The sequence below is a fragment of the Parus major genome, chromosome 1A (assembly GCF_001522545.3).
Source record: "Parus major isolate Abel chromosome 1A, Parus_major1.1, whole genome shotgun sequence".
Lineage (NCBI taxonomy): Eukaryota > Metazoa > Chordata > Aves > Passeriformes > Paridae > Parus > Parus major.
Window position 1 is genome coordinate 12,225,982 of NC_031773.1, and position 24,963 is coordinate 12,250,944.

The window sequence follows — 24,963 nt, forward strand, 5'->3', positions numbered from 1 at the left end:
TCACCACTCTTAAAATATCACCCATTTGTGCCCTTATTGGGATGAAACATAGCATGTATTCAAGAAAATTGTCTCTTAGAAAAGCATTGAGACATCTTCATCAAGCCCTGCAGACTCCTTGTCTTCTCTCAGCAGTTTGTTTCAAACCCTCACTATTAAAATGTTTTTCCTAATTTCCACTCCAGATATATTTGGCTTCAGCTTTTAACCATTCATCCTTTTCCACCAAAATAAAGAGCTCATTTGTCTCTGTGAAGAGTTATTCTCTGTAATCAAGACTTTTCAGTCTTTTTGATAAGCTAGACAGACTGCTTTCTAAACCTCCCTCTTCCCATTAGGTGCTTTCTGTAGTCCTTGGCCCACTTTTGCAGCTCTTCTCTGCCTCTTTCCCAGTTCTTCAGCATCCTCAGTAGATATTAAGACCACAGATAGCACTGTTAGCCTTAGCTCCTGCCTCCATCTCAGCATCCCCTGTTTAGCCAGTCAAGGTCTCATTAGCCTTCTGAGTTATTAGATGACTTGAGTTTTTGTCTTCTTGTTTGGCCTCTAAGTCCTTTAGAGAAAAAATAGCACTTAGCTAGAGCAGCTACTATTTATTTTTCTGTGGAGTTTAACTCTCTATTTGTCTGTGCTTAAAACACTGGATTTGTCTGACCAAGCAACAGGTCTCGTATCGCTGCATCCTCCTCATCTTTTAAACATAACATCGATTCTTGTGCAAGCTGCAGATTTTATCAGCCACGATCCAACGTAGCATCTGCACTGCTGATGAGCAGTTTTAGGTTTAGGAACAATCTCTATACATCCCTACTAGGTATCCCCATGTTTAATGATGATGGCTTATTGCCAAATGGTGCTCAGGGAAAGCAGTTCTTCATTTTTGTTCCCTATGTGCTTTATTAAACCTACATAGTGCTCACATTATACCCTGAAATATCAAGTCAAACACCTTAGAAAGTCTTTTATATTGCACATATATTGCATAAGTCCACATTTTATATAAGCTTACTTGAAATCTGGGACAGAGCATAATGTTTGTCTACACTGCAGGCTTCACTCTCGCTGCTCTAGTTTGGCAGCTGGAGGCAACCTCCAGCCATAATCTCCAAGAGCCCTGCACGAGCTCACTTCCCCTGGCACCCTACCTGCCTCCTTAGCAGCACCTTTCACATCAATTCATTGAGAAAGTGATGGCAGTGTTTGAGAGAAACAAATGTAATTTGTTAATCAGCATTTCTCTGGCATTTATACAGGCATTTACTCAATAATTCCCTTGTCCACACAGAGAGAGGACCTGCCTGTAGGAGATTTTCATTTAGGCCTGGACAGGAGACTTGACCTCTGAGAAGTGTTCCCTCCTACCCAAAATCTTAGATAGCATGTTGTCAAAGGAGACCATCTTGGCTAGGATTGAATACCTACCACAGACAGAGATCAAGACTTCATCCCCTCCCGGCATTGCAGAGGTGTCCAGGGCAGTCCCAGCACACTTTTCATCATGAAATGATGGAAAGATTTAATACACCTGGAAAGATTTAATAGAGTAGAAGGGGGACAAACAATAACTATCTTCCTGGAATACAAGAGTAGGAAACAGCAGGGATCCCTACAAATGCTCTTGAGTAGAAGAAGCTCGTGACCAACCAGGAAAGCTGAGTATTTCCTCTGTGTTCTATGCAGAGCTCAGAAGTATTTCATTTCAAATGCTTCCTGGCCTCTATGTTTTCTGTCACAGACAGTCTTTCTGCATTATATTGGCTTTCCTGGATCCCAAGCTTAGGAACCCATCTCTCTCCTCAAACTGCAAGCTCCCTACATACAGCCTGTGACTGCTTTAGGAGGGTTACATCCCTGAAAGGTGGGTGCTACAGCATCATTCCTTCACACTACCACCACTTCGTGAATCTAACACTCTGGAGCACTCTGCACCTGCAAAGGAATTTTGGGACAGGTCTAGATTGATATCTAACTGTCAAGGATTTTATGACTGATTTTCACAATCAAAATTTAAAAAAACTCAATCCAAATACCATTTATTTAATAATTCAGTACTGCTGTGACAACCACACTCCTCTTGGAGTCAGGAATTCCTTAGGCAATGATATAGGTTCTCAAAAACTGCTGAACTGCTGTGCTGAAACTTTGAAGAAAAAAGTTCAACCTGAGGCACAAAGAAGTAACAGAACATTCCAGTGCAAATGATTAACATTGTGGGTATTTATTATTGACTGCAAACAGGAGTGTGCAAAGTACTCAGCAAATGGCACAGCCCCAGCCTGGCACTCATGCAGCTGCCACCCTGCTGCACTGGGGCAGGGGCTGGGGAGGGCTCCTCCAGCACCCCACTGCTCCTTGTGCTCCCTGGCTGGCTGTCAGCCGCTGCCCTCTGATGATAAAGCAAATTTTAGGAATCCCTTTGTTTAAAGCAGTTGTTAAGGTTGCACAACTAACTGGCTTGCTGCAAAGAAATAGGTGAAGTCTATACCTAAGGCATTCCCACTGAGCTGGGTGCAATTTTTCTTCGGGTTCCTTTGAAATCTTCCTCTTTCATAGCAGAATTTCAGACTAATAGTTCTTCCTTTTTCAGGCTTTCCTGCTGGAATAAGGACTTTTCTTCCTCCACATGTGTCAGCAATGTGGTGGCTGTGAGGAGGAATGCAGTGCGGGAGACTGGGAGTGGTCAAGTTTTCAAAAGGACTTTTGGGGACCCAGTTTGAATCGACTTTCAGGAAGAGAATGAAAACCAATTCCCGTGCTGAGAAGTTTGATGCAGAAGTTTGACCATTAGCTATTTTTGAGGAACAGAGTCCCAGCATTTAGCAGAAGAAAGGGCAAGGCTCAGCTCTTCCATTCTGTGTGACCATCGCCTCCTCAGCCCCACGGTGACCCCTGGCCTGTGTGTCTGTGTTGAAGGACGATCCCATTTCCCCACAGCCAGGGTTTCTTCCCACCTTGCTGTGGCTGTGCTGTACTGACTTGTTACCAGCCCAACTGTGCTGGGGTGACCTTCATTGCCCTGCACTGTGGAAGCTGTTCCATTTTTTATAAATACCTCAAAGTTCACTGCATGAGGGGACTGCAACTAGGGCTTCTTCCCTCTGATGCAAGGAGTAGGAACAGCTGCTTTGAGTTAGACCCTTTTTTCTGCCTCCACTGGCTGATACAAAGAATGATATTTTCCTTCTCCCTTCTGCACACAGGTGGCACTTGGGCTGTACTTTCTTTGAATGCTTTATGTTGCAATTTTACCTTTGAAATACGCACCTTTTAGTAGCCACTCTAAATTCTGATTATATCTTTGTTTCTCCTGAGCAGATGAGGGAATGCACTCCTTGTGTCCAAATTACAGAGTTAGTTACCCAGGTGCAACACACATGTCAAGAGGGATGAATAGTGGGAGGAGGAGCACGGCAGCAGTTCACAGTCATTGCTGTATATTTTACTCCTTGTACTATTAATATAATAAGTTGCTACTTGCAGACAGCAGGAATGCCCCTGCAAAATAATGCAGAGAGGGAGCAGGAGTGGCTGTGACACAGCTGGCTTGTGCCAGCTCCTTAGACTCAGCACTTATTCCTGTCTGTGCCAGCCTGCAATTGGAGGGCAGCTGTAGCTCACCTCAGGGCTTAATTTGGGTGACTGCTTGTCTTTGAATGTTTCTGTTGATTGCCTACCACACTTGTTAATGATAAGTGCTCAGTGTGGGGGAATTTACAGGCATGACGAGGCTGCAAGCAGACAAGGGGTTTGGCTGTGATCAGAGAGGTGCTCTCCTCTTGGTTTCTGGGTCCCTTGGTCCATGCAGCAAGAGGCTGGTGCTGAACAGTGCTGGCAGTTTCAGCTTTGCCAAAGAAAGGAGAAAGAATCTGGTGGTGTTCCAAAATTCAAAACACTGTAAGGATGTTCAAAGAATCTGTGCTCAAATGGCACAGGGAAGACACTCACCTGTGCTGAGGTACCCTCCACGGGCTGTGCCATCCAGAAGAGAAGGACCACAACACTAGTGTCAGCTTGAAGACATCTGTTCTCATGGGGTGCAAATTCCCTTGATATTAATTACAAGGGCCCTGGTTTTACAGTTACATATGAGATTTATCTAATATGCATCTTTAAGAGTTTATCTTGATCCTTCATGGCTGTGATTTCCGATTTATACTAATTTGAGATCTGAATCAGATACCTTATCTAGTATGCAGCATACTGATGGTTACAAAACCTAATTTGTCCTAGAATAGCCTGGTTTTGCAAGAGGACATTGCACTGAGAGCCTTTTCTTGTACAATAATTTTGCTTTAGAATCTGATTACTCATGGTCCCTATCGGATCTGAATTGCAGATATCTGGGAGAGTGTAGCACTGGGATATTTTAGATTGAAATCACTCTGCTATCTGTTCTACTACAGCTCTTTTCTAAAGTAGGCTTTATGTTATAAATTACTTTATAGATTTGTAAAGCATGACATAGAAACATTATATACCCTGTGAGTGCTTTAAAATTAATTTGTTCTTGAGCGTGTCCATGTATGAATGAATTTGACATAAGCCTTTCAATTTTATGCTTCGCTACAGAAAGTGCACACAGTACCAACTGTAAATCAACTGCCACACTTACTGAAATAACTACTCAGCTATGAAAAGAGAGTCTGCCCAATATTTAAAGAAGATTTAGATACAAAAATAATAATGCATGCAAGAGAGCTGACATACTACCTTGGGACTTTCAAATCTGAACCAGTGAGATCAGTAAGGTAACATCAATGGGCAGAACCTTCAGGTTAGGACTGTCTGACAGAGAGACCAGGAAACTGAAGGAAGTCAGTTGAGATCATGGTGTTGTCTTGTGTTATTGTCTTGACCGCCTTCCTTGAGCTGAATGACCCACAAGGACTCATCAGCAGCACTCCTATGTGAGCAGGTAAAGATCACACTCATGGGTTGTCACAAGAAGTGGGATTTTCAATGCATATGATTGATGTTCAGAAGGGATAAGCAGCATTTAGAAACAACATTTTTCATTCTTTTATTATTTAAAAAATTAAATTTTGGATCACAACAATTCTTTATGAACTTGTGTCAAATTCAGCAGCAATGGTTCCATCCCTCCCTTGCCTGGGAGAAAAGAGGCCCCAGTTCTCTGCTGCAGGGCAGCTGCTGCTCATCCAGCACATTCTGGGGAATGTGGCTGAAACCTGTTATTTCATTGACCTAATTCAATGTAAATATCTTCACTGGCCTTTGCCACAAAGCTAAAACCTGATGGTGCTGTGTCTCAACCAAAGGCTGGACAGAAAACTCACTCAAATACGTGCTCTGCTCTGCTCAGGTGCTGAGCTTTTGTACAGCTGGAATGAAAAGTAAAACAGTCACAGCAGGAGAGGTGGAGAACATCTTATTTCAGGTGACCTCTGGCTGGAGCTAGAGAACATCTCTAGTAAAAGAAGGGCTTTGACTCAAATCTCTGTGTGTAGAAGAGTGGGTTTTGACCTCAGTGAATGCCTTTTCCTTTGAACACGAGGTTAGGGAAGAATAGTTGCCACACCTTTTTCTTCCACTTTGTGATGCCAGGTGTTTTTTCCTCTACTTTTATACCATGTCCCTCAAATAACATATTTTGCAGATCTGAAATTATTTCTTTCTGAATTACATTTCAAAAGGCTGACAGTAATCCTTTTTTCCCCCTTTCTGCTACTGAACCAAAAAAATCAATGATTCTTACAGCTGCCATGGTGAGAACCCCCAGCTCATGTTGCCAGACTGAGAGTCTAGGGAGACCCAAAACAGAAGCAGCAGCCTAAAAGGGAAGAGAAACTAAGAGAGACCTCACCCAAATGCCATAGATATAGGTATTGAAATTCCTGTTGACTGTAGTGATTGAGCAAAGAAATCTTTGTCTTTTATACTACAGGTAATTTTAATACAGCTCAGATATATACACAAGACATATATCTCAGAAGCAAAACCAAGCCTTTTGATGGGTGACATAACTTCAGGAACAGGAGATTTTAAAAAACATGTATTTATAGTAATAAAATAAAGGGATGAAAACTGAAGGTGCAATTAAACATATTAAGCCCAAACTGTTGCTTCTCTGAGAAAACAGTGGAAATAAGCTTCAGTTGGGAAAACATGTAAGAAGAATGTTTTTTTATTTTCAATAGGGTGTTAAATGCTGTGTTCTTATAATAGCAGGCACAACATGATGCTTTTAAATAGCTTAGGTACAGGAGGTTCCAGCAGCCCTGTGTGACTTAGATGCAATCATTGACATATTCTGCACACAAAACGTTTGAGAGCTACTCAAATGAAAGTATTATTAGTCACAATACCAAGTTCCTACTAAAAACCCCAAAATGTTTTTTTTTATGGGCAAGTATTAAGATAACTACTAGTTATTCTAATATAAATCTATTATTTACACTACTATTAATAGCTGCCCGCATAAAAATTATTGTTGGGTTTTTAGGTGTTTCTTTTCTCCAAAGTCAATGGGGAGAACTTTTCTACAAATGTTTTCTATTAAAAAATATGCCAGAACTATATTTCATCTCAGCCTTGCTATTAATTCTCCCCAGGATGCTCTGGATTGTGGGCAGGTACTCGGAGCCTCATTGCCCAGTGCTCTGCTGACAGCACTGCAGAAACCAAGTCAGGGCTCTCCCTACTTCTCCTGCTCACCCCTTTCCCAGTCAGCATGAGAGAAAAATGTCTTCTCCTCTTCCTTGCAGGCTCCAGCAATGAAGGTGGGTCTGGCTCTAGAGTCCAGGTCTCCATCCAGCAAAGCTTTTAAGCATGCAGTTAATCCATCCCCATTTAGAAAAGTGCAGATGTAGCTACATTTTGCCAAGTGAGATCCGGGAGCACACGCCAGCTAAGGGACTTTGGTAAGGGCTTTGGTGAGCAGGGATGGGCAGCTGGGAGGGGACCACAAAAAGGCAACAGAAAAAAAGAGCAGAGAAGGCAGCTCCAGTAGTATTGGAGAAGCAGGAGAAGGAGAGCTGAGTCAGGCCATGTCTCAAAAAAGATCACTCCAATTTCAGTTCTTTTGTTGACTCTGGTGTCACCTTTCCCAAGTCACTTCATTGTGCCATTAGAATTAAGAGCAACCTCTGACAAAATCCTTCTGAGATTTACACAAACAAAAGGCACACTATGAAAGCCAAGTGTTAATGATTACATCTTAGCTGAAATTACCTGGTTTCAGAGGTAATTTCCATTATCTCTCTAGAACTTGCTGGAAGTTCTTGATTCTGACCTTGGGGACACATCTGTGGCCTCACTTCTTCCAGTGCTTCACACTTCACACTTCACTACTACACATGTAGTCAGGATCCCATTAGGTTAGGCACAGGGAAAGAGACAGGAGTCAGGGCAAAATGCTCAGACTAATTCTCCAAACATCATGGGCAGATTTAAGAGCAGCCAAGGGAAAGTAACTCACAGCCCCTCTGCTTGTGGAAGGCTATGCATGCCACATTCATGTGATCCTGCAGCAATGACCACAGGAAAAAGAGCAGCTTTCAGGCAAGTTAGTTTCAAGAATGGAAATAACTGTGTCTGGGAAGGAGGGTGAGATTTTGGTTGCTGGGAGTAAAAAATTGACACAGAAAATAAAAGACCAGACCTGCTGAGTAGCCTGTTTTCAAGAGACTCTTCTCACTGCCTGGGACCAAACCCCAGCTCAGCTAAAGAACAGGACACAAATCCAGATGTTCATGCTCAGAGTACTCCCCAATTTACCATGACTGCCTCTTACCTTTGGTATGTGGGCTGTTAATTTACTGGAACGTTTGAAGCACAGGATGAAAATGTCTCTGATGATCTCAAATGGGAAGCCCCTCTTCAATGAAATTCTTCACAGGAAATTTTCTTTTTGGAGAAGTATATACCAAAAAAGTGCTAAAGACTGTATTGTTCGAGACAAATCTAAGAGCTGCTGTCATCTAAAATAAGCAGCTAGTGCACTTTGATGTACAGCAGAAACTTTTTGGATGTTGCAAAAATAGCCCCTTGTATTAATCTGACAGGTCTGGCCCGCCTGGAGGTGCACAAAGCCTTAGCACAAGCAAAGCTTTCTGATGCCTTGCTGAGTCACTACATCACCAGCTCCTGACAGAAAGCCTTCTTCTAAATGTGCCCTGTAGGCTTCACTAATTGCTGTGATGTATAAAATAGGGCATGTGAAGATAATACAGGTTACAGAGCCTGAAAAATGAAGTTTAATTATAAGCTACAAAATCTCTACATCATAAAGATTGTTTCTATTCAAGATCTGACAAGGCTTCTTATATCTTACTGCAAGACATCAGTGGCTTTAACTCATCAAGCACTTTAGTTTTCTCTCAAAAACAGGAGAACTTCATCTTAAGAAACAAATTAAACAACTACTTTTTATACTAAATATGCTTAACCTAAAGATTTCTCCCTATTATTTCATAAACACCTTGAGATTACAGAGGCTCAACTAGCTTAGTAAAGATGAATAGTGTGTGATCCTGGGAATACAGCCATTGCATTAGTTATTCTTCCTTTCCATTGTGTTAGGCTTTTTGTAAATAGTCTGCATGTTTAATGAATGGAGACTAATTAAGAAGAAAGGATATGCTTTACTGTAGTATTAAAACCTGTTCATTGCCATTGGCAAGATGTCATCAATAGTTCTAGATGAAAATTTACTACTTGCGATATACATCATGCAGAATTTTACTGTAACCATTAAAAAAGGCTAAAAGAATGTTTTATCACTGGGTACAAACAGCCATATGCAGATTTAAAACTATGTAACCAAATGCATAATTCATCAATGTATATGATACTTTGGAAGAAAGGCATTATAACAAACTTGGTTATTTCACAGATCCCAAAAGACAGAAAAATCTCTTTATCTCCAGAGCAAGGCTGCTCTATACATTTAAATAAGACCAGTCAAGTGTGCTAATATCAGTTGTTTCACTGCAAGTATGTACTTCCCTTATTGTCTTTAACAGATTTCCCTAAATTCACAGTGGTAACAAAACAGTTACCACTGCCCCAAACAGCTGATTTATATGCCAAATAGCATGGTGGAGTAAATGCCACTTAGGACCAGTTCTATCAGCTTTGTTCGTACAAACAACCACATTGATTTAAATAGAATCAATCAAGTCAGCAGGGTTCAGTCAGGCAATGTCTACATTAGCAATAGGAGCAGCACTGTGGGAGGAAACAGCTTCTGCTGGGGGCCCAAACTCGGTGCCAGCAGCATGGTGGAGACACGATGTTATTCCAGCCAAGCTCCTGCTTGGCCCCACAGCTGCCTATTAGCAGCTGGAACAAACACAGCAACTGGGAAATTCACTTCAGAAACGTTCTCCTGATCCCAGCTGAAACAAGGATGTGGACACATCCCCAGATGGCCACAAGCCTGCCAGTGTCTCACATGCATCATCACAGTTTAGCAAAGAAAAGTTCCTCTGAGTCTTCTCCATGGCATTCCAAGGAAGGGGCTGCACATCCCACGTGCTGAGGTGGCAGCACAGCCTGTGTGTCCCGCAGGGCTGGACAGGCAGGGACATCCTTGGTGATCCCCGGGAAAGCTCAAGTGTCTGAGGAAAGGGAGAGCATGAGGTGCATGGGAACCTTCATCAGTGTTTGAATGAAGAATTGGTTTTCCTATGATGTTTCCCAAGTGTATCCAGTTGGTGTAATGATTCTGAATTTAATGGCTGCACCTAATCTGCACAAAACTGCATCAATTCCACTTAACCAGGATGTGCCAGAGGAGACAGGGAGCCAAGCATGATTACATTGCTACAAATTCGTGATCATTGACTCTCACAGTGCAGAATGATCAAAACAAAATAGGGAATAGGAAAATGATATCACTATTACTTGCTTAATAAGATACTTTACCTCATTTTTCCCCAGCATTATAAATGAGACAGCTGCCTTGCTTTGTATCTCGGTACTCATACAGTGTATCCTTCAGCACCTCTATTTGTTCTGGTTTTCATTGCTGAAATAATGGTAGAGATAAGCCAATGGAGGCACTCCAGTACCAGTGTACAAAGTCACAGCTCTCAAGAAAGACAGAAATAAAATTCTTTTCTTAAAAAAAAAACTACATACACAAATACATAGATTTTCTTTTTTCTTCCTTACTGCCTACTGTGAATCTTCAGAAAAGTCAATATGTTGATTATCTTCAGCAGGGACATGCCAATCACATAATCAATACATTTATATCCAGCTACAGTATGTAATTTCTCTGTTGCATTTTGCAGTTCTTCTACATTAGGCCCAGCTAGAAAATACAACTCTGGTGATATTTTGGCTCTTTGTGATTTATATGTTAAATCCACAGTAAAGTCCTTAAATTCTTTTCAAAATAGTTTTCAAGTGATAGTGGAACCATTGGTCTGTGTTCTCAGTTAAGAAATTACTGTTTTGAGATAGTGTCTTGAATTCTATCTATTTTAGTATCTCCTTTCCTTGCATAGGTTCCTTTCCCTTGAGTAGCAGAAGTTTAGACCAACAGATTACTCTGCCCCTCTCTCAGGAGATAATTGTTTTCTCCATCTTGTTATGCATTTTTAGCTGCTCAGTGGTGTGACGTGTAGACGTGCAAGTACTTTTTTTCTTGATACAAATCCTTCAGCTTTCAGGTGACTTAGTACCTGTCCTCACCAGACATGAAAGGTTTATGTGCTGTGCAAAGTGCTGTAAATTCAAAATAAATTACAGGAGTGATTACAGGAGATGACCGAAGATACTTTGAGATGCAAAGCACTGTTAGGTTCCCCTGGGCGTTCTCAGGGTAGCATGGGCACAAGCTCTCACCAGAGGAGGCTTCTGTGGATACATAATTAAAAGCACAGTGCATGGCTAACCTTAAAATTTAAGCCAAAAGGAAAGTTTGTACATAAAAGGATTTGGGAGGCTGGGTCTTTCAAATGGTACCTATGATTTTGGAAGTATAATCAAAAATGTACAGGAGCAATGCATCAACAAGATCTTGATGTAACATTTTTATTTTATTACTGTAATTTCTCACCTAGAAAAAAGACTTCTACAGATGGTTCCACACTGAGATGAGAACTCATACAATTTTATCTTTGGTCTAATTCATTGTAATGATTTGTAGGTGTTTGTTTTTTAATTTTGCATCTTTATTCAAGTATTTTTAAAGTAGCCAGATTAACATAGTGTTCAAAATTGCTCACTGATCAAAAGGTATTACTGGGTGTTTTGATTCTGATATGACAGCAAAACAATTAATCTTACGGACACCAAAATTCTTCACTTGTTTATGTGTTTATTTATGTTCTGTTACTATTTCCTCCTCTGCTAATACCAGTTTTTTTCATCTGCCTCCTCAGTAATCCATTGAATCACTTACTTGGCTTTTGGAAAGTTCCCTGTCTGGATAAGCTGAGATAGAAGCCTGAAACATTTACACTCTCCACACTACAGCCAATAAAGAGACTGTTTACAAATTATACTGTGATGTGCGAGATCTCACTTGATTATACCTTAACTATTGTGTTTTTCCCTCCCTACCTCACAGATGATGGAAATGCTTAAAACAAGTTAAGGTAGTATGACACAGACTAACGTAAGTGTGAGCATGGCATCCAGGGGACAAGCTGTGAAATGTTTGCGTGCTTCTGCCAAAATGCGTTGCATGGCTTTCTGCTGTTGTCTCGTGTTTCTGATGTTAGGCAGCATGTCCAGCAATATGTAAGCATTTCATTTGATATTTATATTCCAGCTCAGCTTTGGTTTTGTGTAGTCTTAATATTCTGCCTTTTTTGGTAGCTTGTGGCAGCTGCTAGTGGCAAATCTGCAAGCTGTGTATGTCATTCCTAAGTGACCTTCAGAAGTACCTGCTAGGACCGGGACCCCACTGGATATGGATGTTTATAAATCCATGGTAGAGATGTTGAAGTGTGCAGTTCAAGTGGGCCAGGAGCAGAATCTGCCCTCCTGTGCCTGCTGCTGGAAAGCGGCTGCTCCTGGTTTGCCTTCCCTGGGAGTCAAGGCTGCTCCTGGTGAAGCTCTGCTACCACCAATGCTTTGTGACTCTTCTGTTGTCAAACTCTTGCTCCATGTGGCAGATGACACATCAGAGTTATGAATGCTGTTTGCACAGTCTCTGTTTAAAAAAGACTGCTATGAGCAAATATGATGTTTTCCTGTGTTTATATAGTCCTTTTAATCTTAGTGTATGTAAAGCTTAAGACGGTGAGACTAATCACAGCAGCTCAAAACGTACTTACCCACATGGGTCTTGTGGTGCTGTGTGGTATGGAGAGGTAGAACTCAGTTTTCCCTTCCTGGGTTTCTTTGGTCATGGGATTTTCACTCATATTTTAAGGGTGCTGGTGGGGATTTTTTGTCATAAGGCTGGTCAAATATTGACGAGGTTGCCCAGCAAGGTAATATCATCTCCATCCATGGAGATCCTCAGAATGTGACTGGACATGACCCTGAGCAACCTGCTCTGTTAGGGCCTTCTTAGAGAAGGGAATTCATGACCTCCAGAAGTGCATTTATACTTACAGTTGTCCATGAATCTACAGTTTCGTGACTGTACAGGTGGGGAGTAGAGTGAAGCCACCAAAATAACTTTTAAGCCATCATTCAAAGCCAGATCATCAGAGATCAGTGTTCCGGTGATTAGCCCACTTTCCTGGAGTTTGTTGAATGCTGGTAATTACTCTCAGTATACTCAGTTCAACCACTTGCAACTGAGCTTACACAGATAAATTGTTGTTGTTTTCTTATTATGCAACAAAAAATATGTATTGAATAGCATGTGTTGTGTGAGATCAAGATGGCTTACCAGAAACACCTCTACTTTTGAATTATTGGAGCTATGCCAGCTGATGCTGCCAGCTGTCTACATGATGTTTTTATAGCTCTTCTCAAGTTTCCTGTGTAAGATCCCTACCTCTGTTCCTAAGACATTAATGATTAGACTGTCAGAGCTGAGAAATCCACCTACAGACCAAGGTCACCTTCGCTGTTCTCAGTAACAAAGGAAAATGCCAGGCTAACAAGGCTTAGGAAGTCCTAATTAATGTCAATGGAAAACTCAAAGCCAGAGAAAATAGGGCTGGCAAAACAATTCTCTCCAGAGCTAAGATTTTTTTTTTTCAGCCATTGTAAAAGAAGCCTGGAAGCTGTATTTTCAAATATGGTTAGTGCTGGGGATGGGTTGCAGAAAAGAAAGGGAATCAAGGGGTTTGTGATTTCCTGCCTCCTTCTTCTCAGTGAGTTCCTGCCAGCAGTCAGAGCTCTGACAATCAGCTGAGGCCCTGAGGCAGGAGCACTGTACATCTCTGTTCCCACCTGCCAAAAAGTCACCATGCTCCTTCGTCAGTTTGGCTCCCAAAAAAATGTGTCTCCTCAGGGATGCTGCAGCCATGACATACACAGAGCTGGGCCACCCCACAACCTCCCACCTCCTCCCCTTGCTGCCAAAAGATCCGTGTTCCCTCATCCAACACATCAAAAAAAAAAAAAAAATGGCCAATATCTACCCACGGTTGTCAGGTGAATGGATGTCCACAGACTGTATTTTATAGAAGACAAATCACAGATCTGTCTCTAGCACCACTTAAGGATCCTGAATTTATCTTTGAGTCTTATGAAATAGCCCATCTTCTCAAAGCACCCTATTAAGCATTTTTGCTCCCATTTTCTTCCCCTAAATTAGTCTTAGTTCAACATTCAGATTCCCTGAGTTGGGCTAATCCTCTTGATTGCCACCTCCCTCCTCTCAATGCTCTGACCCCCACTACAGGCTTGATGGAACCAGCTGTCTCTCAGACACCTTATCTGGCAGAGAGCTGCTAAGTCCTGCAATATTTCAGCCTATTCATTCATATAATCTGGGGTTTTCATGCTGATGTCCTTACTCAGCCATCTCTGGTTTCTGTGTAAACCCAGTGCTGCTAGAAGAAGCTTGGTTTCCCCACTGATTTCCTTCTATGCCAAGGATGTCTCCAACTCAGTTCTCTTATTTTATAAGTGTGAGGGAGAAGTCCACAAATGAGCGTGTGTTTGATTTTCAGTGCCTATATGTGGGTAATAGCACCTGCAGCCATGTTTTAAATTCCAGAAAGAAATATTCAGATCAGATATGATGAACAAAATTCCCACAGCCTTTCCAGCAGTGGAGAGAACAAACAGAGGAAACAATTCCCTAAGGGAGCCATGACTTTCTAGTGTTGGAAAGCCCTAGGAATATATTAATCAACACCATCAGAAGTGGCTCTGATGCAATTAGCCTACCTTGGGACAAGAAGTGGTCCACATGACCTCCTGAAGTTCCCTCCTGCGTGTTTTTGTATGATTCTGTTATTTCAGCCAAAAAAAGTAATTGTGGTTCCAAATTGTGTGCACATAGAAGAGGCTGACACCAGGACACAAATTCAGTGGTAAGAGTGGACAGACCTGAAGGACCACTGCAGACTGTTGAATGTATTCATCTCCTCTTGCACGTACACACACACAAGGGTGTAAGTCCACTTACACAGTTTCTTCCTCTTAGCATGAAAACAGACCAATGTTACACACTCAGCCAATCCCAGCAGTACCCACAGGGCCAGACACTGTGGCCCACTGGATCTTGCTCCCACATGTTCCTCTGCAGATCCTCTTGTCTCAGCTGCCTTCCTCCTTGAGCCTCCCTCCATCCCTCACCAAACCCTGCAACACAGATACCTTCACCAGTTACATTATCCTGAGCAAACAACAGGAATAGTTTTTCTGAAGACCTTCAGTGTAGTTTTATTCCCCACATGAAGATTAAATCCTCAGAAAATTACACACAGAATGCCATCATTGATCCAAATGGTCTCCTACAATTTCCTTCACCCTTCAGCCACATATGGTTTTGACCTTGTCAGATTAGGAGACTGGTTTCTCTCCCTGGTGGCTTCTCTGAAGTCTCAGTTACCACAACCCCTCTGTGCTTCCCAGGCAAGCACAAGCTCCTCTGATGCTGGATGGTGTGCAATATGTCCACACTGCTGCTGCTGCTTGCTACTTCATCTGCCCCACAAGAGCATCAAACAAAAGTCACTGCTCTCTGGAATAGTCAGTGACTGCTCACTTGTCTACTGTTGAGTTGCCTCTGTTCCCTGTTCAGATATTCCCTGCACCACAGAGCTAGGCATGCCTTCATCAGGACATTTCTCCTCTTATGTCCTAATCCCTGGCTGTCCTTTGCTGCTAGATGCTTGTGTATCTTCTGTCCCAACATTTCCATTTGACCCATCCCTCATTCAAGCTGCAGTTCCAGTGCCACCTCTGGGGCTCTGGGAGCCATCCATAGCAAAAAGGGTAACACACCCTCTTCCTCTGCCCCCACCTGCTGTGTTCAGCCACATGCTGATCCTCCCCAGCATTGCCAACTTTGAACTCAAAGTCATATTATTCAGGGAGCGAACAAGTGTCTCTGTGTTTATCACTGGAATAGTGTGTAGGCACAGCTCTCCCTTCCCTGAGGCTGGTGTTGCTCACAACCCAAAAGAATGGTGCTTTTAACTTCAAGCAGAAGCACACTCACTCATTCACTTCTGGAAGTGTGGTTATAACTCAAGCAAGGAGTGTGCTCTTGGGTAGAATCCCTACCCCATCCAGAAAATTAATATGGCTTCAAGGGATGTGGAGGAGCTTTATGCAAACAGGGGCCTGAGACAGCCCAGCAAAGCACACTGTTTCCTGGAAGTGCATAGGAGCCCTAATGAATTTAGCAGGATGATCCATGGGCTGAGAGGTGTGCTCTTATCTAAGTGCTTTTCTGGCTGAGGGCCACAGACTGACTTGCTCCTGAGAGCCCATGGGACAGCTGGGAAAGCAAAATCTGCCCAGTGGAACACCAGTGTCTCTCTTGCCCAGAGACTATCCAACTTCCTGATGTGTGAAAATTGCAGGGTCTTTATCAAAGACATTGAAAAGCTCAGCAGATCTCAAGCTTCCTTCCTTCAGTAGAGCAGCTTTAATCCTCCATCAGGGCAGCCAGCCTTTCTGCATCATGTATCCCCAAAATGCCAACATTTCCCCAAGGCAAACAGCCACCAGATCATGAAGATCTGAAGCAGGACAAAGACCTTGGGGTTGGTCACAGACAAGAGCAGAGTCCTTCTTCCACAGTTCCTATGGAAGACAGCTTGGCTGGGCTTATGCTGGTGCTGCAACCCCAAGTCCTGCCCTACCACAGGGACTCCAGTGACAGGTGGATGTTGTCAGTGCCACAGGGACCACAGTGCTTGGAAACCATAAATGAACTACTCATCAAACATAACCTAAAGGATCAGAAATTATCCAGTATTAAGGGTTGGATTTCTGTATATTTTAGGTGTCCTTCATAGTGGCAGCATGTGATATCCCTTCTCTGCATCAGAATAAAACAGGATGGAATAAAACAAAGAATAGGACAGGCAGAAACCCAGACAGACCAGCAGCGTCTCTCATCCTGGCAATACATTAAACTGGCAAGTTATTATACATGAGTTGAGCTAGATATATATGACTTATTATACATGAGTTGAGCTAGAGCAGGCTGATGCTCTTACACACACTGCCTTACCTGTCTTCCTCATGAACAGCTATTTTGGATTTTCCAGTAATTCAACATGCTCATCTGTGAGAACATTTTCTTATTTCTTAAGATACATTCCCCTTTTGTAGTCCTATTGACAATCATGCTAGCAACGTAGACTTCAAGCACTCATCTACTCAATCAGCATTTTCAGCAGGAAATGATCCTCTGAAATTCAGACTAGAGATAAAAGGCTCTCTATTGGTGCTCATGGAATCAGTTTTTTCTCATTATAGATTTCTATTTCATATCAAAATGTGCACTGAAAAATATACCTCTTGCTCTAGGAACCCATCTTTAACAGACTTGAAGTGGTATAAAGGGTAATTAATAGGTTAGTTCCATTTCCAACCTCTGTGACACAATTGCAAACATTGCAAAATGCAAGAATATTCCCCTGCTGACAAATCTGATCTGTCATTAATTTTGGTCCTCGCTAGAGAGGCAAGTGGGGTTAAAGGCCAGGAGAGCATATACCTTTGCAATTCCTTTTGTCAGCCAGGAAAAAAACCAAAGAAAGTAGGATGTTTTCTTCATTTTGGTACTGGCTTGGGGCACCCAAAGCACCACTATCTGGATGTCCAGGAAATGCAGAAAAAAACAATTTCACTGAAATGAAGACATAGAGCTGTCTTCAGTCTATTATACATTAAGGGGAGGACAGTCATTCTCTAGAATGCCTGAAGCCAACTGTGAAGGCAGAGCTCATATATTCTCGAAGGTGTTGAGCTCAGATACACTTTGAGGGGGAGAAAATATTGCCTCTATCCAGTTCATGCCAGAGGAGATCTCAAGAAGTAAATCAAAGGACACTGGGGACAAATCTTTGATAAAAGCATATCAAAACTTTGTTTAATTTGTTTGCACTGCTGTTGTAAAGCCGACTCGCCAGAGACAATATGATCCCCAAATGGAATATGTTACTAAATCAGGACACAACTTACTGGAAAGATGAGTAATGATTTCATCTAAGTCATTACATCTTCCTATCAATAGCATATCTCTGCAGGGAACATGCTCACCTCCAGCTGAACATCATATAATCCCTGTAGGAGAGGCTTCAGGTGCCTGACTCAAGGGCATGACACACCAAACCATCCAAAAAACAGTGGGGCAGATGGTCCCTTGTTGAGAGCGGATGTGCATAGATATGTACATTTTGTGGTATGTTCAATACCCAGCATATAATCCCTTCAGTTTGTAAAACTTGCTTCTGCCCAGGTAAGTGGGAAAGGACCACTTGATAGGACAGCAGAGAAAGGGGGTGCTTATCCTGGACACAGGTGTGATCATAGCCACTGTGACCTCTGAACGTGGCACACACCCACAGGATCGCTGTGCAGTACAGATTGGACCCAGTAAGCAGGAGGTTCAGCACATGTGCACCTCCATCCTGCTAAACTTTCAGAGCAAATATCTAAAACCCTCAAACACTGTCCAGACAGCTTCTCTGAACAAAGCAGGATTAATGAGATAATGCTTGGACTCAATGATCTTAGAAGTATTTTCCAACTTTAATGATTCTGTGATTCTAAGAGTATGTGTGTATGAGGGGCTGCACTGGATTAAATATCAGAATCACAGAATGGGTAATGTTGGGAGAGACCACAGTCATCTGGTCCAACCTCCCTGCCTAAGCTCTAAGGCACATGACTACTCTGTTTGACTGTAGTTGGTAAACCTATTAGCTTCTGTATCCAGGCAGCACACACCCCCAGCACTATTTTCAACATTATCACCATCCTCTGTCTTCTCTCCAGACTGATTCTGTCATTTAATCCTGCTGACATTTCCTCAAGAGCATCCTACAAAATTATCTATTACTATTTGTTCCCACAGTAGAGCCATTGATAACTTCATCCTCAGTTTTCATAACCTTCTCCATCCTGACCCTCTTGATGCTCACCTTGTCTTCCCTCAAAATGTCACAACTAAAATAAATTCCTAGCTTCAATTCCTTAGCAAACCACAGTAAATCTTTTCACTGTTTCACCTTCATCCTTTTTGTCAGATTTGTGGTTCAAACTCTCAAAAGTTTCCATAAAACTACTTACATGGCTTTTCCTACTTTTCTCCTCCTTTCTTCTGAGATGCATATTTCCTTTTCCTCTTCATGGCACCTCCTTCTCCCAGGCCTCCTACAACACAAATCTCCTCCCTGAGTGCCACCGCTCAGGTGGCAAAGTTCAAATCATACCAGTTTCCAAGTTTTCCTTAGTTTTTCTCAGGAAATCAGTCTTGTCTGTGTTATTTTCAAATCATCCTTTGATGTCCCACCTAAACCTCCTGCCTCTGGTGTCGAGGTGCTGCCTTCAATGAGACATGAGCAGTGACTCTCTTGCTCTGTAGTTCTCTGCACAAAGTGCAGGCAGCTGGAGGAGGAATCCATCCCATGCTCCTGCCCAAGTTAGCCTTCCTCTACTTACATCCAAGTAAACCAGTCTTTGTCTGCCTTTCATTTTTGTAGCACAGGATCTACAGCCCATCCTGAGCCAGAAACATCCTTTCTGGGGAGGAGATACAGCTGCTGCATGTTTCCTGCCTCCAGTCTGTTATTACAAATGGAAAGTATTTTAAATGCCTGTGAAAAATCTGACATTACACTAAAGTTACATTGAAGAAAAGTTCCCTTTGGAAAGGAAACCATGATTGAGAATTGGATAGGGAAAGTGTCTGGTTATGTCTACTCCCAGATTTAATTTTTTTGTTTCCCAGTGGAAAAATAAAGGAATGAGGACCACAAGATACTATCAGAGTAGAGTCTCTTGAAAAGAGGGCACACTACCTACCATCCAGAGGACATTCACTCACCTCTACCTTGTGTATGGTGCTTAGGCTGAGTATGAGATTTTAAAATATTTACCATATCCAAGCAGCTATTTCAGCTCTCTGATTTACAGAAAATTATTTGCCTGACAGGAGCCGCCTCTGAAGCAGTTTGTAATTAATACATCCACTTTCATGTTCCTTAAAGACAACATTCATAACAGATTAGAAAGATCAGAGATGCCATAAAGATTTCTAAATAACAAGAATTAGTTGTGGTTAAGTATATCACTGCAGAGTAACAAATAGACTTGTCAGTTGCATATCAAAGTTATTAAAAAAAAAAAAAAGGGTACTGATGATTTAAGAAAACATATGCAAGAGTAATTAATTCAAGTCTGTAAACTAGAGTACTTGTAGGTAGGTGGCAATTTTTGGGTGCCCTGCATTACCCTTTAAAGTTTAAATGTTTAGAGCCTGGATATTCATGTGATTTTTCTATTGGTTGGTGGTTTTTTGGGTTTTTTTCTTGGTTCGTTTTTTTTAAGATGAAGATGCTGCAAAAATTGCATCCAAAATTAGAGGGCTTGAAAGGGCTAAATCCATTTTTCCAAAGTCACCCATAATGGACATAATATCCTGCAGCTAAGATTGTCAAGTCAGTTGTAATAGGTTCTCAGAAATGTTGCAAAATATGTGCAAGTCATGACTTAACTGAATTCCTTGTAAATTCTATGACTAATTAATTATAACTTGTACAAAATATTTTGATGCTCCATTCACATGCTTAGAATTTAATTAATATGTAGGCTATATGCCCCTAATAATAAATATTTTTCCATGATCTTTTCCAGAGCCTTGTAACAGTGCACAGCTTTTCATCAGCTTTAGAGGCAACTCTGTCACTGACAGTGGTAAATTTTACTGAGCCCCACAAAAACTGTCTGCTTCCCATAACCTTTGATGAGCATGTTGTACAAAAGGCAACAGTCAGTATTTATAGGCTGCCCACGTGAGAGAAAGCACAGGTAATGCTCAGACTGCTTTGTAAAACCTACAAACCAGGTAGCAACTCACCACTGCTGGCCTGGGGATTCACATGTGTGCAGCAAATAGACAATGTCACTTTTCAGGTAGAAAATTAAAAACAAAAAAATAATGCAAATTTTCCAAATATAGTTCATCCTAGTGATGTGCTGGGTCCTACAGTGTCCTCTTCCTACCTGGTGATTTAGGAGCTGTTTCTCTAATTAGATCATCCTGAAGATTTAACCCAGCCTTTTGCAGGAACAGTGAACTCAGACAGCAAAATATGTTTTTAACTATTGTCTGATAGAAACATGTTGGGGAAAAAAAATAGTATTTTGCTCTGAAGAATAAACCAACAGGGAACATATATTCTTTTGGCAGGATTTGATAAACTGTGTGCCATCATGTAATAATACAGTTATTATTCTTGCTAAGCATAGCAGCTGTCTGGAGGAACCCAATTAGGTAACATGGCCATTTACTCAGTGAGTCAGTGATCCCCATTCCTATTTTTCCTCATCATCCATGATGCTACCAGAAGCTGCAGCAAACTCTTTCCACAATTCTCAAAAAGCCTCCCTCTCTGCTTTAGAATGGGGCACACACAAGGTCACTGCAAACAATGCTGTTGAGATTGAGGGAACAGCCTTTTTCCCTTCTAAACCTGAAGCCACACACACTACTTGAAAAATTAATGACTGACTGGGTGATTGTTGTCTCCTGGGTAGTTTGAAGTGAGGTCAGTGCTTATTCACCCTCAGGAGAGGAAGATGGTTTAATGGATGACACAGTGCCTTGGGCTGCAGCTTCAGGACACTCAGGCAGCCGCATCCTGGGTGACCCAGACTTCACTTTCCTGTAGTTCCCCTTCTGGGATTTTACGTGCTGAAAATGTTCACAAAGCAAATGGATATATTCATGGTGGAAAGACTTTCAGGACCCTTACATGCAATGATATCTGCTGGGCTCCCGAATTCCCCCTTCCAAATTGTTGGATAGTACATAATTTTGAGGAAACTTCCTTATGGCTTTCCCTGCCCTGCGCTACATATCCACTGCTGGCCACTGCCAGAAAAAAGGTATGGACTGAGTGGACTTCTGGTCTGACCTTACACATGGAAGGTGAGAACTTCATTTTCATACTTTCCTGTCCTTGGGGAATGCCTATCTCCGGGCTCCCCTGGCCACTGTGGAGCTGCTGCTTCACATGGCCTCATACTGCCCTCAGCCCTGCACTTACCACAGTTTTTATACCACACATTAGTGCCTCATCATGCTGCCCCACCACAGAGCAGGAGCTCCCAGGAGAGTTGGCTCAGCACAACATTCATAGTTTACAAGCCAAGCCGAGGTCCTTCTTGCTCCCAACACTGTGTCACTTCTTTCTTGAGCAAGAGGGATCTCTGTTTTACTGATCTCCACAACACACAGATTTATTCGCTGGAGTTACAAAATATATGAGCTGATACAACAACAAGTTTCTACCAAGGCTGCAGGAAAAAAGGCTGTAACTTGCTGTAAGAGCCACAAGCTCCATCAGAAAACAGAAGGTTCCACATAAGTGAAGCACGACACGTAACCACTTAATAAAAACAACCCCAGCCCACCAGGGAACCAGCAGAATTTACAGGCATTGTGCTGGGAACAGAAATCCAGCCCTCACGGTCAGCACAGAACTATTAGCAAACACACAGAGCAGTTAATATTTTGAGGTTGTTCTAGCTTTATTTGTGTACCTTGATGGGTGACATTTCCAAGACACTACGAGGCTCTGTGGAGTTGGACCTGTTATTAATAGTGAACATGCAGCTGAGCTGACATGGCAGAGAAATAAAGAAGTGAAGTTCACATAGTCATTTATGCAGGGAAGGTTATTACCCAAAGTTTTTTTAGCAGCCTTCCAGTCCCCTTCAACCAGAGACAAATTCCTTGTGATACCACTAACAAAGCAGATCTGGAAACCTGCCTCTGCCTTGACCAAGGGTAATATTTCCCAAGTCTATTTTCTCATTAGTTTGTTGTTGTGGCTAAATGTGGGTAGGGGTTTTCTCCAGGGTGATGTTCCCAGCAGGTATTAACCTCCTGTGGGGTTTTGTTGTTCAGTGGCTCACTGGCCATCTGGCTTTCAGCCACGGGGAAGCCCGTATGGTCTCTTTCCTGATAGCACTCCAAAATCCTGCAGGGCAATCACTGTCCCTTCTCCCAGACAACCTGTGGGCAAGAAGATAGCCAGAGCCAGGTGTGCAAGGGGATAAATGGAGACATTTGAAACACTGAAGCTGGAATTGGATAGCAGGTTTCATTAAAATCACAGCTGGAGCTGCTGGTGACTCAGGTGAATGTACTGAGAGAAGTTGTAAAGGTTCTGAAAGTGTTCTGGAATGACATGTGTGAAGGAATAGGTGTTCCTGACACCTGCAGACAGTTCAAGGGAGGGAAGTCCCTGATGGCCACATATGGAGACAACCTGTGTGCTTGGAGCCCTATTGCAAAAGGCAGTGAGGCCTACTCCCCTCCCCAGCACTCTGCTTGCCCAGCTCCTCACCATCAGAAGCACAGGGAAAGCCCAGCAATACTTAAAGCTGCTGTAATCCAGAATGAGACAAATGGAGGGAAAAATGTACTAAACAGTTGATGCAGCTGCTGATTGTTTTTGGTTTCTTAGCAACTGTGGGAAAAGAAGCTGCCTGAGATCTGAGCTGTCTGGTCAAATGCAGCAGGCATCCCTGTGTGGAGGACAGCCCTCCTCCTCTCTGCTCATCTGCACAGGGAAACCACAGCTGGTGGGAAGCCTTCCCTAAACAGGGAGATAGCAAACAAGTCCACCAAAATAGATGAACAGGCTTGTCCCCTTGTTCTCTCCACTGAGGAATGAGGGAACAAGCTGGCCATCAGAGTGGTTCCTCCAGAAGTAGAAAGGTAGTTTGACATTAGACTGCTTTTTATTTTAAAGAGCATGGAAAACATGAGGGAATCTTGCACTAACAGCTGCAATCAATGGTGTCCCCAAGTTCCACCCAAAATAGGAACTGCAGGAGAGAGGTCAGGTTCTTCTGTGCCTCAGTGTCAGAGCCAGGCTGGAATGGAGCTGGGCACTCCTGTGGCTCCAACCATCAACCACTCCAATCCTGCAAATGAGGCTGATGGCTTGGTGCAGGGGTCCTCAGCTCCTCTCCTGGCAATGCAGGTGCACCAGGTACAGCATCCTTCACAGCTCGTTTTGAGAGCACTGCTATTGAGCGCATGAAATCTGTCTATGGCTGTTTTCCCTGTGATCAGCAGTGTCAGTCTCTTGCAAATCCCTTGAGCTTCACATCTCTGAGTTTCACATCTCTTTGGGTGTTTGTTCTGGAGGTTTCAGCACTGGTGTAGGGTTTGTGTGAGTCTCTGTATTGGAGCAGCCATTTCATTGTTTTGGTTTTCAGGGACAATGTTAAAATCATTTAAATTCATGCCTATTACTGGCATACTGTCCGTGCTCAATGCTAATAGCTTATTTCCATCCATGCTAGTACTATCTCATTCATTCAGATATAAGTATGAGGATGCTGACCTGTAGTTAATCCTGCACATCCCTGACTGTTAATTTAATGACTATTAAATATTAATGGGAGCAGAGAAGGGAAGTCAGATCACCTTTTCCACAGCTTAGTGCTCCTGTCACCAGGCTACAATGTCGTCCTTGATCTTGCTTTTTATATTCCCTTTCTCCCAGTTTCATTTCTAGGACAAAGAAAGATACATTTTAGAGAACACTTTGTAGTGAAGCAGCTATTGCAAGGATTAGAGCTGCACCAGGATCTCCCATTTTAGGTAGATGTTCAAACCACCATACTGTTAAAAAAGGTTAAAAAATGGGGTGGATTTTTTGTCTACAATCTGGGAAAGGGCCTTACAATGCTCAGAATGCTAGAACATATACTAGAGAAGGGGAGAATGCACAAAAACACAGACACCCATGATCTAGATGCTCCTCCTGATGCTGTGTGAAAAACAATTCATTGTTCAAGGAGAGATGTAGAGGGTATCTGGTGGGTACAGGGCAGGAGAGCACCATGGATCTACCAGGGCATCCTGTTCACAGTTCATTAAACAAAGTATGGCCCAGAGGCTCTGGTGCAAACCCTCAGCGCCGCAGTGCCACGGGCCCGGTTGTGTCCCCAGCCTGGCGGTGGGAAAACTCTCCTGACTAGTCTGGAGTACAGAAGTGAACCCCAGCTTTTAGAGGAGAGAGTTGAACATCACTTCTCAATTCCAGATGGGTATTACCATGTCCTGATTCTCATGGAAAGCATCATCACTTTTGGTCATGCTTCAACAAAGTAAGCCATGTCCCCTGTGTGACCACCTGAAGAACATTTCATTTGCAAGCCTGTGTTTGGGCAGTGGGGACCAGGGATGGTAGTGTAGAGATCTCTTTCTCTACATCTTCCCATGTCTTTTTTTTCTCATGCTCTTTTCTTTTGCATCAGGCAGTTATGACTGCATCCTTAAAACAGCCATGTCTAGCTGCTTAAGGTATTTGTGTTTAAATCTATGTATCTTCATATGATTATATTTTTCTGATTGTAAAGCTAATG

At 42.5% G+C, this 24,963-nt stretch overlaps 1 protein-coding gene across 3 annotated transcripts in view; it reads left to right on the forward strand.

Moving 5' to 3' along the window:
- Nucleotides 1–24,963, forward strand: part of LHFPL3 (LHFPL tetraspan subfamily member 3) — a 232,630-nt gene that overhangs the window by 183,938 nt on the left and 23,729 nt on the right. Inside the window, exon 3 of one of the 3 annotated variants that reach the window (XM_015628717.1) lies at nucleotides 11,543–11,590. The exons of 1 other annotated variant lie outside the window; for it this stretch is intronic. In XM_015628717.1, the coding sequence (XP_015484203.1) occupies nucleotides 11,543–11,559 (17 nt within the window). In that variant the 3' untranslated portion in view covers nucleotides 11,560–11,590. The remainder of the gene's footprint in view (nucleotides 1–11,542; nucleotides 11,591–24,963) is intronic. One more of the 3 variants, XM_015628718.1, reaches the window with a different exon arrangement.